General features: G+C 28.0%; 1 protein-coding gene across 2 annotated transcripts; it reads right to left on the bottom strand.

Moving 5' to 3' along the window:
• Positions 1 to 31: 31 nt before the first annotated feature.
• LOC124499562 (uncharacterized) lies at positions 32 to 3,517 on the bottom strand. Of its 2 annotated transcripts, none has more exons than XM_075731122.1 (8): positions 2,591 to 3,517; positions 2,390 to 2,512; positions 2,120 to 2,279; positions 1,897 to 2,000; positions 1,449 to 1,718; positions 863 to 1,037; positions 622 to 734; positions 32 to 529 (listed from the first exon to the last, which is right to left on the bottom strand). In XM_075731122.1, the coding sequence occupies exons 1-8, from the start codon at positions 2,637 to 2,639 to the stop codon at positions 237 to 239; spliced, it is 1,287 nt and encodes a 428-aa protein (XP_075587237.1). In that variant the 5' UTR covers positions 2,640 to 3,517; the 3' UTR covers positions 32 to 236. The 2 variants fall into 2 exon arrangements, with proteins under 2 accessions (XP_075587237.1, XP_046919447.1); XM_047063491.2 differs by having other exon boundaries at positions 2,595 to 3,517.
• Between the last annotated feature and the right edge of the window lie 11,821 nt (positions 3,518 to 15,338).

Below are 15,338 nucleotides of genomic sequence, written 5' to 3'. Positions count from 1 at the left end.
ATGGGACCAAAAAAAAAATTATCCATGATTCATAGATATATCGAAAATATTTGTCAATCATCATGCTCAGAAATTTTTTTTTTTACAAATATTTCCAAAAAACAAACAAAGAGTTTCTTTATTTTTTCATTTCTTCATTTTTATCAATCAATCAATCATAGATCGTGTTTGTGTGTATTTGTGTGTGTACGTATATATTCGGTAAATGTGATTATGGCCAAATGAATCGATTTTGATTAGCCAATATCATGTATACTTTTATCCAATCGTTTTTTATGTTCATCCGGATAATTACGATAACATGATAATCTATGTATCTGTTCCTGTTCAGTTTTCAATGCAATCTGCATTGATCCATGTTCATCCAATATTGCATGTCCAGTTATTTGATCAACACAATAACAATCAGTATTTGAACATTGTAATGGTAAATAATTGCCATTTATATCACATTGATATTTACTAAATAATTCCGTTATTTTATCACGTTTACCAATGTCACGAATTAGATTTTTATTACGTAGACAGGCTATTCATTTCAAAAGAACCAAACGAAAAAAAAATTTCATATCATTTCAAGATAAATGAATCAGTAATAATAATAATAATAACATAACATACAACATTGTTGTGTTGAACCAAAATATTGATCAATACGATCGATTCCGTAATCCCATTTTTTTCCATCTATTATTCCATTATATTTTTTACCTTTTTTATTCACGCAATAACACCTGGAATGAAAAAGATTTATTTATTCATTTTTATTTAGATTTGTTATCATTTTGTTGTTGTTGTTGAATGTTTATTTTTTTTTTCTTTGAAACAGGTCCATCATCATCATCATCATCATTAAACATACTTATCATTTTCACATTGTATTGGTGCATATGTACCATCAAGATCACAATTTGGTAAATCGAATGCAATCACATTGAAACCATGTTCATTTTGTAATTTATAATATTCATTCACAGTACGATTATAATGTGAAATACAGCTATCATCGCCACGTTTAAACGGATATCGATGTGAATCTTTTTGTTTTTCGATTCATAGGAATGAAAAAAAATAAATAAGAATAAATGGTATTAGATAAAGGAAACAAGAATCGGTTCTTGTTTTCCGATGCGCGTGTGTGTCTGTGATATATTGTTGTTCATGTCTATTTTCGGCTGAATATTTTTTTTTTGTTTTTTGTTTTTTTTTTGACAAATGGTTTTTCTTCACTTCACAACAATCATGTTTGTTATACAATATTTCTATCTGTCTATCTAACTATCCATCTATCTATCTATCTATCGTGATATGTCAACCGGACATTCAAATGCCCTCAATGGTGTCGAATCAAAAAAAAAAAAAAAAAAAAATATGACCAGATTGTACAGTTATTTCTGTCTCTCTTTTTTTTCATTCGTTTGTTTGTTTGAGTGTATATATACACTTACAACATGGTAATTCTGATGCATGTTCCATAAGTACAGGCCTATCTTGTACACGGCCAGTTTTTTCATCAACACAATAAGAATAATTTCCATATGATTGATATGGTTCAAAATTTCCATTCGATTGACAACGTACAAAAAAAATTGGATCCATATCACGATGTTGATTATATTTTTCAATATCCGGTAATATTTCCCAACGTTCATTCTCTTTTAATGAATGTATCATTTCACGTAATTTTTCATTGACATTTTCAAATTGATATGAACAAACTTGAATTTGTATTTGTATTTTTTTTCGTAATATATTATTAATGGCACAATGTCATTTATCCAATAAGTTTAGATTTGTTGATTTTGATTATAAAAAAGAAAAAGAAAAATAGAATTAGAATCAATATTTACAATTCAATCTAAAGAATTGAATTAAGAATATTAAAAAAAAACATACGACAATTCATTTTATCTGCATTTGTATAGATATCTGTACCGAATATTGGTCTTGTTTTGATTTTACCAGTTTTATTATCTTTATATTGTTTGACACATTGACATCTATAAGATGAATGAATGAATGAATAAATAAATAATGGAAAAAAAAGAGACAAAAAATTAATACTTTATCACATAAATGATAATAATAATAATAATAATAATAATCAATGATCACTGACAATGTTCCATTTTTACATTGACGAATTTTATAATCACCAAATTGATCACATTCTGGCCGTAAACTATATGGCTGCATCTGAAATCGATTCTGATCAAATCGTTGTTTTTCATATTCACAACCATGTTCTGAATTTGGATCTTCACTTTCAATATCGCCAACTACATAGTTTTTTTTTCATGTGCACATTATAAACAAACAAACAAAAAATTCAATCCATATGTTAATTTTTTTTGTTGTTGTTGTTTTTGTTGTTATTGTTTTTGCTTACTTTTCCGACAGATGGCATTAACATCACATTCATTTCTGGTTTTTTTAACACATCGAAGATGTGGACCACATTGTGTATCCGGTATAATACCTTTCATTTCCAATACGCAATCAACATTTTCCTCTATGATTTTTTTCCCCACCCCCAAATGATAATGGTTGTTGTTAATAAATCGATAATAATATATTAATGGATGGATACTAACCAAGTTCTTCAACACATTCATTACAACAACCACAAGTGGTAACATTATGGAATAAAATTTTATTATCACCTTTACATGGTTTATCTGGACATTTTTGTAAAAGACAATATCGTGGTGTACATTTTTGAAATTCACACTGTATAATGGTAATGAATATGATGGTAGTAATTATGAATAATGGAATGATTTTTGTTGATGATAAATTTTTTGTTGACCAAATACAATATGCCATGATTATTGTGATTGGATCACACTGGTTGTTAGGTTGTTGAAAAAAAAATAAATCTCAAAAACAAGACAGAATTATTTGTTTGTTGTGAATCTACAAAGTAGATGGTAAAAAAAAACTTGATGAATGAATGAATGAATGAATAAATGAATGATGATGATTGTGATATGTGCAAAAAAAACACACATATATAGAATATAGAATCAATGTGAATGTGAACAAAATTCTCGATATATCAGAATCACCGACACTGATTAATGAAATGATGGAAAATAGAAAATGTAAAGCACGATTATTCGTTTACATCATACAAATACACAGACACAGACACACACACACACACACGATGAAAGACTAATATGGACAAATAAAACAAAAAAATGAACCAAAAATCATACAAAATTTCAAAATATAACAGAGAAAACCAAACAAAAAATTATTGTCAAATAAGAAACTTTTTTTTCTGTTCATTGCAACGTTCCATATATGAATGCGGATGATGATGATGATGATGATCGATTGATTAATCAATCTTTCAATCAATTAATCAATCAATGACGATGATGATGATGATGATGATTTAACTATAGGCTATGGTTTTTTTTATTATTATTTTAAAGGATACACGCTAATAATAATATAAAAAGTGTATGTGTGTGTGTGTATGATGCCAAATAGTAACCATGATGATGATAGCAACTTATATTCTTGATGATCCTGTTATATACATTATTATAATCCTCTTGACATACACACACACACGCACACACACACACATATCAAACAGGAGCAAAAGAAAAATCATGGTTGATGACAACCACGATACGATATGATTATGATTATGAGTTCCATAAGTATATTATTATATATATTTTTTAAATATTGATTACAATTTGACATAAAATACGACATTAACGCTTGATGAAATCAAAAATCCAATGTAATGTAATGGCAACCAAATTATTTTCATGATGATCATTTCTGTGTTTTTTTGAGAACGAGACAATACATTGCTTAATAATATCGTCATTATGTTTTTTTTTTTGTTTTTGTTTTTGTTGTTGTCTGTACATTAAATGCGTTTTTTTTCTACTTCTTCTAAATTCTGTAAAATTTTTTCTTGTTCTGGTTCAACATTTTCTTATATATATATATGGTATGAATGAATGAATGATGACAAAAATTGTCCATTTCCATTGTTGTCATTATCATCATTTTTCGATTATTTTTTTTCCCCTTGGCTGTTGTTTTTATCTGTCATCATTGTCATTGCCATTGTCTTTGTTGTTGTTGTTGTCGTTGTTGTTGTTGTTATATATTGGCAAATATATAGGGATTAATTTTTTTTTCTTCATCAAAATCAGTACCAAAACAAAACAAAAAAAAATACCAGAAAAACTAATAATAATTGTAATTGTAATTTACTTGAGAGAATTTCATTGAATTCAACAACAACAACAACAACAACAAAAAACAACGAAAATTATCAAGTTCAATATAATAGGAATATTAGATAATGATACTGACATGGTAAATGTTTAATTTTCATTTTTTTTTTGTTTTCTTCATTCTTTTCAAGTGGTCTAAGACTAGAAAAAAATAAAACAAAAAATCAAATAAAAAAGAATGAAAGAAAAGTTTATCAAGTTGACAGTCGCTTTACTATCATCATCATCATCATCATCATAATTGAGATGATTCATTCTTAAATTCTGACAGAATGTTTCTTCTTCTTTTTATTCTTTAAGGGCTTCGACTTATGCTTATGACAATTCAACTATGATGATTTTTATACTCAAGTGAGTGTGTGCGTATGTGTGTGTGTTTATGTGCCAACGATTGACCGAAAAAAAAGCCTCAAAAAAACCAAAAAAAACAAGATTTATGATCCATTATAAAGCGCACGCTTTACACTGGCACACACACATAATGGATACAATAATATTGGTCACATAGAGAGAAAGAGAGAGAGAAAGGGAAAAAATGGATTGAGAAAAATTGAAATATAACATTCAACAACAAGATTTTGTTAAAGAATTATTCTGATGATGATGATGATTTTTTTCTTTACAGACAGAAATGATGATCTTCTTTGCTGACTGATATATTATTTGATGAAAAGAAAAAAAACAGAGTAGATAGTGGGCAATTAGATGATGATGATGATGTCAGTTGGTGGCCAATGGCCATATTTCAATGCAATGGTCACCAATGATGATTCCATATATTAATATGAATGAAAATTTCAAAATAATCATAATCGTTACCCTGGTGATGTCATCAACCACTGTTATTAATATTAGAATCTGAATTTAACTATATGGAATGAATGAATGAATGAAAAAAAATGAAATGAAATATTATTGAAACAAATCACGCGAATCACACACCATCACGATAATGATGGTATATTTTACAATGAATGAATGAATGATATACATGATGGAGAGAGAGAGAAAAAAAACAAAAACTTTTTTTTTCTCCAAGTTTAGAAAAGTAAAAAGACTGTACCCACATCTACATCTACATCCATACATCAACACACATCATCACATGTCATATAAAGTTGACCTTTGATTCATCGGTTCCCAAATTGCATTCTACAATGAATCCTATGAATATATGATGAATTTATTTGTGTGCTAGTGTGTGATCAAAAATATTCTTGTTTTCTCACTATTACCGCAATCACTCTCAAGCAAAAAAAAACAATTTTTTTGTTCCTTTCATCATATTTTCAATTATAATCACTTATCGACCCTATGGCTATGTCTGGCTTGTGTGTTGTATTGGGAATCATCATCATCAATGATGATGATGATGATGATGATTATCATCATCATCTTGGATCGATATCTCAAGTTTTAGTCAAGTTTTTTGTTTTGTATTCTTTCTCTCTCTCTCTCTACTATTCTTTTTATTTATCTATCTAACTGATGATACAGTTGATGCAATAACTGTGAGGGAAAGAAAATTATAGAATTGTTGTGTTTGATCACACATACACACACACACACACACTATACAAAGAATCACTTTTTTTCTCTTGATTTTTTTTTGCAACACATCTTTTCTGTAGATACAATTTTTTTTGGATCGATATGGTTTGTGTATCTATTTTTATTTTTTTTCTGTCTATCTAATTTCTATCTATCTATCTATCTATTATTATGTTTGTTCATTTCAACTCTTTTTTTTTCTTGACAAAGAAATGAATGTAGATGGCAAGAAACAAAAAAGTTTTTTTTCCTACTCATTTCTCATAGTCTCTCATTCTGTTGTTCATTGATGCAATGATGATCTTCAGTTTTTTTTTCTGTGCAAATGAATTTCAACTTGGCAAAGCATTGAGTATGGAGTTGCAAAAAAGTTTTTTTTTTGTCATTCTTCACCAACATTTATATCACATTACCCTATTGATGATTACAATCCGATCGTATTTTTTTTTTTTTTTGCTGTATGTTGAGTTTGAATCAAATCATTTCTGGACGAGTTCAAAATGTTCATCATCACTTATGTATATTCAATTCAAATTCTGTGTGTGTGTGTGTGTGAGTGTATCATTGATTAAAAACGAGAGAATAGGACAGAATCAATCCTAGTGGTTTTGCTACATGACGCACACACACACAAATTGAATTCAATTGGAATTGGAATTGGGTTTTTTTTTCATTCCTGTTTACGATTCTGAGATTTTTCACTATTTTTAGCCCCTCAGGCAATAATGGCCATAATGGTGAGTATAATAATGGTGTTAAGGATAAGAATAAATGTCATTTCAAGTATTTAAATTAAAAAAAAAAAATAATGCCTCAAGATAATATTTTCGATTAATTTAAATGAAAAGACAATATGTCTTTTTCAGTATCTTTTATGATGTCAAGTGATAAAAATTCCAATTTTCAAACTTAAATTCGTTTCGAAAAGAAAACAAGAAAATTCTTATTGCTATTCTTACACATCTGGCCGAGTTTTGATCTATTATAATGCAAAGAATTTAACTTTTTTCAAGAATTTTATTCTTTTTTTTCTGTTTGATTTAATAATCACTATGCATTCAATTATAATTGGCTAAATGGCTTCTAATTCGTTGAAATCATCTATTGATGGGAGAGAAAAAAAAGTTTTCCATGCATAACATTAATTACAAATTATTATCGATTTCGATTTGATTATTGAACAACATTAATAATTACACTATATATTTATTTTTAAAAATTATATAGATCCATTATGGATCATTTTTTATCCGCGTGTCTTAACATAATGATGATGATGATGATGATGATGAAAATACATTTCATATATTGACTATCATAGAATCATGTATGTTCGATCATTTTCATCCATTCGATAACATAAATCAATCGATTTTTTTCTTTACTTATCCACACCATTCTAGCCATATATATGTATATATAAACTGGTTGTCGTTGAACAACATTGATCCCATTTTAAATGTCCAATAAATTATTATTCCAAGTATTATTATAATCATATAAATCACCATTGGAGTGGTTGTTTCACATAGTTCACCATAGATGGAAAAAAAATAAATATTGTAAACTGAATAACAATCCAAAAACAGTAGCAACACCATAGTAGGAGTAGCAAAAAAAAAATGAAAAAAAATATGACAACCAAAAATTGTTATTAAAGAATTAAATAATGAACAATTTATGCATATTACCATTATATGAAAATAATGAAATAATTTTTTTCTTCATTCTTTCTGCTGCTGTTGTTGTTGTTGTTGTTGTTGTAACAACTACAAAAAAAAACATGATGATTATGTGTGAATTGATGATTAAAAATTGTTAGCAAACACATAGCAACAGTGGATAAATGAATGAATGAATCGATAAATATATGGAAAAAAAGTTCATTAATTTAGTGAAATACTAACATTTTCAACATTTTCTTTTCTTACAATGAATAAATGAATGAATGAATGAATTAACTACATTTGGTCAATAGAATAGCAATAAAATGATAATAATTCTAATAAGTAAACTAAAGATGATAATGATAATAATGATCCATGTGTTTTGGTCTTATTCCTGGTATGTTGGCCATTTTGGATCACACAAACGCATACACTCACACACACACACACACACACACCAAAGTTGGTGGCCTTAATTTTTATTTTTCTAATGAAAAAAATCCCTACAATTGATATAATAATAACAACATAACGACAATGACCACAATTGTGTAAATACAACAACAACAACAACACACAATGATAATATTTGAAGATGATTTCTATTATTATTCACATCATGTCTTGCGTCTCCATTTCTTTTTGTTGTTGTTGTTGTTGTTGCTGTTGCTGTTTTTTTTTTGTTTTTATTTTTGTGTTGGCTTTCATTTCGAAGAAAAATTCTGTTGTGTTGTCATTATTTTTGTTTTTATTTTTCTTTTATTTGTCCATCAATTCATCCATCTATCAACATTTTATATGATGGACTATGTGTAATAATGATCAACATTCTTTATTGGTTTCATAGGTCTGGTCTCGTGTGTGTGTGTGTGTGGTTCATTTTTAATACAATATAAGTTGTTCTCACTCTCATTATGGTTGGTTTGACACTTTGATTTTTTCCTCACCCTGGAATCTTCAATCATGGTGTGTGTGTGTGCGTGGGTGTGTGTATTGGAAAATTAATGAAAATCTGGTTGAAAATTTTAAATAATTTGACACATACATACATACAGTTTGTTTGTTTGTTTGAAGATTTTTGCTGTATGTTTTTTTTTGTTGGCATTTCATCATTCAATAATCATCAAATTGACGTCACATAAATAAAGAAAAGTTTTCGTCATTGATTCCAAACACATGATTGGAACTTAAAGTTGTCATTTTTTGTTGTTGTTGTTGTTGATCTTGTTTGTTTAACATTTAATCTATTACAAATTTTGGCGATTTAAACGCTTAATTTTACTGCAACAACAACAACAATTCCAGATTTCGTATCTGGAATTGGAAAATGATTCGATTCTTTCGTTTAACCTCATTGCGAAATTCAATTCTTCATAGATTTTTTTTCACTCAAAAACATTCTATCCGATGGCAATATTTTTATTGCTGTTGTTGTTCGTAATATCGAAAATTTGAATCGCCAAGAAAAAAAAATTCTAATCGCAATAATAAAAAGATTGTGCAACATATAAAGAGAGCAACAAAAAAAAAATTCTGAATTGGTCAATAAAAAAAAACAAATTTCCAATTTCTAAATCTGTTCCGTTTTTTTTTATTTTTTATTCGTTCGATTGATTGATTTTTGTTGGCGTGGTTCCGCAACATTTCATTCATTGAAACAAATTTTCTAACCATTTTTTTTTCCATCACTGTTTGTTGTCAATTTTTTGTTTGTTTGTTCTGGCCACTACATCATACCACACCATACAACACCAGACCACACTACACCACACCACACCACACAAACAATCATCGAATTTATTGATAATTTAATTTAATGTCTGTGCGAAAAAGAAACAAAAAAAAAAAAATACAAACTCGATCCATTATTACAAACATTGTGTGAATGATGAGAAATAACTTTTGGAAAACTTTTTGTCGCTGTTGTTGTTGTTGTAATGTTTTTCAGGTTTTTCCCACTACTAATTTATGTTTAAATATTCATTCAACGTATTTGAATGGTAGAAGAACAAAAAAAAAAAAAAAAAAATAATGACTAAATTTGATGGAAAATAATTTGGAATAATTTGATTCTGACATTGATGATTGTTTGTAAAGTTTTTATTCTTGCTTTCATTCATTTTTTTTTGTTCTCCTATTCTAATTGGCTAGTGTGTAGATTACACGATTATGGTTATTATATACTCACGAGATTTGTACATTTTTATATATGAAGAGAAGAAAGAAAAAAAATATTTCCCAAAACAATATATGGTAATATCTGATCGTCGTGATGATGATGATGATGATGATGATGATGATGAGAGACAAGAATTGTTCTAATATGTGAAATGAAAACAAAACAAAAACAAAAAACATTACATACATAAACTGACTAATTAGTATCATTTAATTAACATTTGTATCGTTTCATTTTGTTTGGTTGATATATATGTAACGTACGCGGTATATATACCTTCTCACTGTTAGATATTAAAATGGTGAAGAAAAAAAAAGCGACAAATTCCATTATTTTTATCTTGTTCGTTCAAAATTCTTTGCCTGTCGATAACTGAATGTATTCCATACAATCGGTTGCCTAGCGGTGATGGTTGATGCATAATTAGATTCAAAACATTAGAGAGAGAGAGAAAGAGAAAAAAAATGGCAATTCCAAAACACGCCTGCAATACTATTAGCCGTTTTTCGTAAACTTTTTATTTCTGGTTTTTTTCTTGTTCCAATTTTGAACTCTGTTACACGCCTACTATTCTATTTTCAAACTTCCAAACAATAACAGAAACAAAAAAAAAACATAATGAAAATCTGCTAAACACCAACAACAACAAAAACGTTTCATTATCATTGAAAAGGTACGAAATCAATTTGGAAAAAAACAAAAATCTAAAATTAAACCTAGTAGAAAAAAAAATTGGAAAATTTGAATTGCTGAATTATTTCATTCAAAAAAAAAAAAAAAAAATATTCATCATACCAATAACCACCGTGTGTCCATCTATTTAATAATGATCTATTATTATTATTATTATCCAGAATAACAACAACCAAAAATAGATTAATATTTCAAGATCATAATTTATTTCTTCTTTTTTTTTTCTCGGGTCATTTTTTTTCCCAATTTACATTCACATACAGACAATTTCCCTATGGGTTTCATATCATTTCATTTCATTTTTTTTTTTTTTTTTTTTTTTTTTGATTTGATCATATACACATGTATATTGCATGAAGAGTACAAAAAAAAAATCTAGTCACAAATTCCAAATATTAAAAAAACAAAAACAAAATTATCTTCCCATTTGAATGAAACACTCCCATTTTAGTGTTGCCGTTGTTGTTGTTGTTGTTGTTGTTGTTGTTGTTTTTTTCCTTTCTAAAATTCTATAGTAGTTTATATTATTATCATTACACATGTACATTTAGCATTATTATTTTTTTTGATTTTTATTTTGATGATCATAACAATGAATTAAATGGACAATTATTACCGGCCAATGGTCAAGTTCCAAAAATTTATTCCAATATTACAATACCACCACCACCACCACCACCACCACTATCATCATCATACAGTAATAATCGTTTATATATGATATATATGTCATAATTATAGAATAAGTTGATTATAATTGTGATTCTCTATATATAAATGATTCTTTTTTTTGTAATTATCGATGTTGATGATGATGATGATGACGATGATGATGATGATAATTAGATTAAGCTAGCCAACAATAATCCAAAAATTTTACTTGACCATTTGATTGAAACGGATGTGTGTATATTGGAATATATCGATATATAAATACATGACCATATTACCACACTGTTGATGGCAAAGAGAGTAAAGAAAAAAAAACGAAAAACAAAAACCAGAAACCAAAATTAAAAATGAAAAACAACACAAAAATTAATATGGATGAATTGACTGTAAGGACAAGATTGAGCGTTGTGAAATGGATCATATAGAAAGTATAAATGAATGAATGTAGAAAATTGAATTGAAAATAATCGGTAACCTATTATATATTATATAATAATACTAAACGATCACTATGATGAAAATAATAATAATAACCAAGTGAAACAAGAATAGAAAAACAAAAATTTGGCTCATTATACAGAATAAAGCCAATTGGTTTTGACGATTTTTTTCTTTTTTTTTTTTTGCCACCCAGATTTTCTATCCCTTTCTATCACATATACACCATCCATATATATACTTTTACTGTTGTTGATCTGAACCAGAAAAAACACATCATCATCATCAACAACAACAACAACAACAAAAAAAAAACATATTAACGTTTTACGTGATTCCATTTCATTCTCTTTCGCATTTTCTCTCTGTATCTTTCAAGCTATGGCTCACTTTTTAGCTTCTATTCGTTGAACTTGTTCACAAGTTTCAATTCTCTTCAAATGTGTGTGTGTGTATGATGGCGTGTATCTATCGAAAATTGTTCCATCATCTTCTTCTCCAAACATGTCTATTACAATCTTTATTATAATAATAATAATAATATTGAAAAAAATCTAACTGTCTGACTTGCAAAAGGCCCCGAAAGGCAACCATTTTTTTCATCATCATCAATCCAAACTAAAATGAAAACCAGAAAAAAAGTAAGAAAAAAAAACCGTGTACTCAAATCTCAAACCTCAACAAACAGTATCTGAAAATATTAATAACAATATATAAGCCATTGCAATATCATTCATTGATCATCATGATCATCATAGGATATATATCTGTTGACTTGGATCTGGATGTTTTTTTTCATTTTTTTTTTGTTTGTGTGTTTGCTCTGATAAATTTGAAATACGGTATAGACACAACTTCAAAAACGTGCTTGTCCTGTTTCTTATATTAAAATCTCATATAACTATATTTTTTTTATTCTATAGAATTGGTGTTGAGAATCTTGAATTTTTTTTCTCTTTAGAACAGGCTTTTTTTCCCCAATGTGTCAATGTATCTGTGTGATTGAATCCTAAATTTGATACGCGACAAGATTATATGGTGATTATATATATATCTAGGCATTGAAGATGATGATGATGGTTAAATAATGAAAACAAGTGGACGACTTTACTATAGAAAAAAAAACGATGAAAGAATTTAGAAATGTTTTTTTTTATTCTTTAGAAATTTTCTTTTTTTTATTTATTTATTTGTCTCATGGTTCCAAGTAATACATTTCTGAAAACCGGTGGCTACTATTTCTTTAATCCATTCCAGAGAATTGTGAGAAAATTCTGCTTTCTTCATACACTCACATTTACAATTGATAGTATTGTATTGTTTGTCGAATTTAATTTTTTTTTCTCCCCTTTTTGCTTTATTATTCTGCATTCTGCAAATTCATTGAAACATGTTTGAAGCAGCAGCAACAGCAGCAGCAACAACAACAACAACAACATCAAAAATAAATCCATTTTTTTTTTTTTTTTTGGTTGCATGTCTTTTCACATAGATATATTCAAGCTATTTTTGTATTTAAAAATTGTCTAGTAACAAAAATATTTTGACAATGAATAATATGATGGAAAAAAAAGGAAAAGCAAAAAAAAAACAAAAAAAAATTTTCATCAGAATTATATCCGGTCTGTTGTTGAAACAACAACAACAACAACAACAACAACAACAACAGCGACAACATGACAGTAGAAAAAATATACATTTTTTTTCCTTAATGTTTTCAGCCTGTAGCCCAAAGAACCAAGCAGGGAGCCACACATACACACACACAGACAAAAACAGTCTCATCATCATCGTCATCATCATCATCCAAAAAAAATCACCAAATGGTTCAAAATGAACATACAAAAAAAAACACAAACAGCATATACCATTTTCACATTGGTTTTTGTATATGAAAGAATTGAGAAAACGCAAAAAAAACTACGAAGAGAGAGAGAGACAGAAAAAATCCAAAACTTCTGAATCCAGAATTTTTTTTTCATTTATGTGTGTGTGTGTGTGTGTGTGTGATGTTTTGGATTTCCTTTCATTCTTGTTTTTTTTCTCCCATTCTGTGGCTGTGTTTGTATGTGTGTGTGTGCTTGTGTTGTACAAACGGGCGCCACGATTCTAGACCGAATCCAAATTCGTTTTTTTTTTTGCAATTTCTGTTTGTTAGTTTCAAATGGTTACTTATGGACTAGCGGATGTGTGTGTGTGTGTGTGTATGTTGTGTATTGTATAATATTGCTGCTTCTTCTGCTGCTGCTATAATACTAAACAAGCTTGTGTGATGTGTGTGTGTGTATGGTGATAGTTTCTCCTAGTTTTTTTTTTCATATAACGCCTGGTGTTTATTTCAACATTTCAATAGCGAATCAAGAATGAATGAATGAATGAATGAATGAAAATCTTTAAACGAAAAAAAAACGTGTATAAATGTGATGGAATGATCGTAGTCGTCGGCCTCATCATCATCGTTGTTGATGTTGTTGTCGATCCTGGAATCCTCGATCGCGCTTGTCCTTTTTTATTTTTATTTTTATTTTTCTATTTTACATTGCGTGTTTTCATTGGTTTTAGAATTGGTCGAAAGAATCTCATGCCTGATTTTGAATGTCTGTTTTACAGTCTGTGTTTGGTGATATATGTGGTATAATAATTTTTTTTTTATTTTATTTTTTCTTTTTTTTTTCGTTGGTGGCCGTAAACTTTTCGGCTCTCGCTATTTTTCTCATCATTATCTTTATCATTTGTTCTTTCTCACTCTCTCTCATTCTCTCTATCACCATTATCATCATCATCATCATCATCACCAGTTTAACCAATCTAATTCATTCACATTGTGTGTATGTGTCCAGATTGAATGTTTTTTTTGTTGTTGTTGTTGTTATTGTTCATTTTGTCAATTGTTTGTTTGCTTTTTATTTTCAACAACAAATCAGGAAGAGAAAAAAAATACAGTTCTTTCTGTACAATTTGTGTATTGAATTTTGTTTGATTCACTTACATATCATCATCATCATCATCATCATCGATTCAAATTTGATTCTTATTTTTCATTATCATAAATGTGTGTATTCTGGTTTGTTTTTGTTGTTCATCATTGAAAATAAATAAATTTCGTCCTTCACAATTACATCATTATAATATTAAAGCTTTATTATTATTATTTCTCCTGGAAAAAAAAACTTTCCGATAATCAGATTTTATTTTTCAGATTTTTTTTTTCATTTTCACTACTTGAGAATTTATACTGTTGTTTTTAATCTAATATGTGTCTGTGTGTATGGCAAACTGAAATTGGTTTCTGGAAAATTCTTTACATTTGTATATTTGGTGATTGATTTATTTTGTTGTTTTCAAACAATAATAACAACAACAACAACAACAAATGGTATCAAAATGAAAAACTTTAATAAAGTTGTATATATTGATCGGCCAGTAACGTAAGATCAACATTATTTTTTTTTCTTTTCTCTCACTTTTGCTCGCCATCATTTTATTTTTGTTCATTTGAAACTTTGTGTTGTTCTGAGAAAGCGAGAAAAACAATCTTTGATCGGAAGAAAATGAAATTTTTTTTTTTTGGTTTTCATTTCAAAATCTGGTTCGTTTTTAATCACTAGATTATATTATAGCATATTTGCAAAAGTATTAGGCCATTCTTTCAATATTTTAAATAAAAATAATGAAAATTCGGTTGTTTTTGTCGAAATCATAATTTCGGTGGTGAAAAAAAAACAACAACAACAACAACAAATCAACAACTTTACACTTTATGTTGTATGGAAAATAAGATTTTTTTCTCCTTCTGAAAATTCTTGAAACTTCTCTGATTTCTGTTTTGTTCACGTTTCAAAAAAAATGGAATAAAAAACAGTGGGA

This window comes from Dermatophagoides farinae, chromosome 5, assembly GCF_024713945.1.
Source record: "Dermatophagoides farinae isolate YC_2012a chromosome 5, ASM2471394v1, whole genome shotgun sequence".
NCBI lineage: Eukaryota > Metazoa > Arthropoda > Arachnida > Sarcoptiformes > Pyroglyphidae > Dermatophagoides > Dermatophagoides farinae.
Note: the sequence above shows the minus strand (reverse complement) of the source record. Positions and strands in the feature narration are given on the sequence as shown.

Bases quoted from the DNA above. Each gene is read 5' to 3' on its own strand.
- LOC124499562 (XM_047063491.2), bottom strand. From the start codon at position 2,826: ATGGCATATTGTATTTGGTCAACAAAAAATTTATCATCAACAAAAATC. The intron at 2,280-2,389 runs GTAAGCAAAAAC...AAAACTATGTAG, and splicing joins TAATGCCATCTGTCGGAAAA to TTGGCGATATTGAAAGTGAA. The intron at 1,038-1,448 runs GTAAGTGTATAT...AAAAACAAAAAG, and splicing joins TGCATCAGAATTACCATGTT to ATTCACATCGATATCCGTTT.